This window comes from Chinchilla lanigera, unplaced genomic scaffold (assembly GCF_000276665.1).
Source record: "Chinchilla lanigera isolate Chin_1 unplaced genomic scaffold, ChiLan1.0 scaffold00082, whole genome shotgun sequence".
NCBI classification, from domain to species: domain Eukaryota; kingdom Metazoa; phylum Chordata; class Mammalia; order Rodentia; family Chinchillidae; genus Chinchilla; species Chinchilla lanigera.
The window spans coordinates 8,078,796-8,080,462 of NW_004955483.1; the positions used below are offsets into that span (position 1 = coordinate 8,078,796).

Genomic DNA, 1,667 nt, shown 5'->3' on the forward strand with positions numbered 1-1,667 from the left:
CGCTACCCGCTGGACGTGGCCGTCACCGCCGACTGCCACGTGGTTGTCACCGACGCCGGCGACCGCGCCGTGAAAGTGTTTGATTTTTCCGGCCAGGTCAGGCTCGTCCTGGGAGGCGGCCGGTTCGCGCTCCCGTGGGGCGTGGAGGCCACGCCTCAGAACGGGATCCTGGTCACCGACGCCGAGGCCGGCTCCCTGCACCTCCTGGAAGCCAACCTCCCCGAAGGGGTCCTGCGCAGGAGCGAGAGGCTGCATGCGCACCTGTGCCGCCCCCGGGGCGTGGCCGTGTCCTCGCTCAGCGGGGCCATCGCCGTCCTGGAGCAGCCCGCATCCCCGGGGACCGGGCCCGGCAGCACCAGGGTCAAGGTGTTCAGCCCGAGTATGCAGCTCATCGGCCAGGTGGATACCTTTGGGCTGAGCCTCTTCTTTCCGGGCAGGATAACTGTGTCGGCTGTGACCTTTGATCAGCAGGGGAACGTGATTGTGGCCGATTTGTCGGGCCCGGCTGTGCTCTGCTTGGGAAAACCCGAGGAGTTCCCCGTGCTGAAGCCTTTGGTCACCCAGGGGCTCACCCACCCTGTGGCACTGGCCTTCACCAAGGAGAATTTGCTTCTTGTGCTGGACGCTGCATCCCATTCTGTAAAAGTCTACAAAGTTGATGGGGAGTAGAGTGGTGGGGACCGAGGGACTGGAGTCAGAAGTCCTGGTGCTGTCACTAGTGAATTGTCACTTAACTCCTCCATCCAGGCAGAGGTAATGGTGACCGCCTGGCAGCATTTCAAAAGTTGGAGAAGATATTAAAAAAGTATTAAATCCACCATTTATTGAAAGTATTTTCGGGGCCGGGGATACAGCTTGGCGGCACAGTGCCTCCCTGGCAAGCATGAGGTCATGAGTTCGATTCCCAGTACCAGAAAAAAAGTTAATGTGCTGTATGTTCATCATACAAACATACAATTCTAAAAGAAGTGCCTTTTAAGCACCCAGAAGGCTGAGGCAGGAGGATCGCTGTGAGCTCGAGGCCAGCCTGGGCTACAAAGTGAGCTCAAGGCCAGCCTGAACTGCATAGTGAGACCCTGTCTCAAAAAGACCAAAAAAAAAAAAAAAGTATTTTCCCTATTTAAGAAATTTTCTAGTGTTCATTTAATTCTCACTAATAAGTGCAGTAATAGTTTATGTGTTACCCAGTTTTAGAGTTGAAAAACAGATCCAGAGACTTACGTGCCTTCACCATGGTCACTGTGACAGTTGCACAAGGAAGCCCTAATGAGTTCAGAGATACATAGCTCAGTCCCTATAGGTGCCAGGCAACTTCATTCAATTTCCTAGTCATTGCATGTATGTCAGCAGTGCCTGTCTTTATCGTGAAAAGAAGCCTTTAGATACAAGGAGCATGAAGGACTTGAACATAGCTGACATTTTCATGGTACTTATTTTAAAAAGCTGTTAATTTGTTTGACCTTTGTAGCATCTCTTGAGGTAGACAGGGAAAGTTTTATTAAGATATTTTCCAGGTAAAGCAGCTAACACAAATGGAATGACTTGACCAAGATAATATAACTGAATCCTGGTATTTTAGGGTTCAGGAGAGTGGCGAGTCTATGGGCAACCAGAGTTAGGCATTCCTGCTCTGGAGAAGCAGATATCCTAAATGTCCCTTTGTGGGA

The 1,667-nt window shown here is 51.5% G+C and overlaps 1 protein-coding gene across 1 annotated transcript; it reads left to right on the top strand.

Annotated features, from left to right (window-relative positions):
* On the top strand, positions 1–817 carry Nhlrc1 (NHL repeat containing E3 ubiquitin protein ligase 1; the record flags this gene model as incomplete). The annotated part of the gene is given in 1 exon segment (XM_013503827.1): positions 1–817. A coding segment is annotated over 1 exon segment (669 nt), but the record flags the coding sequence as incomplete, so codon positions are not given.
* Between the last annotated feature and the right edge of the window lie 850 nt (positions 818–1,667).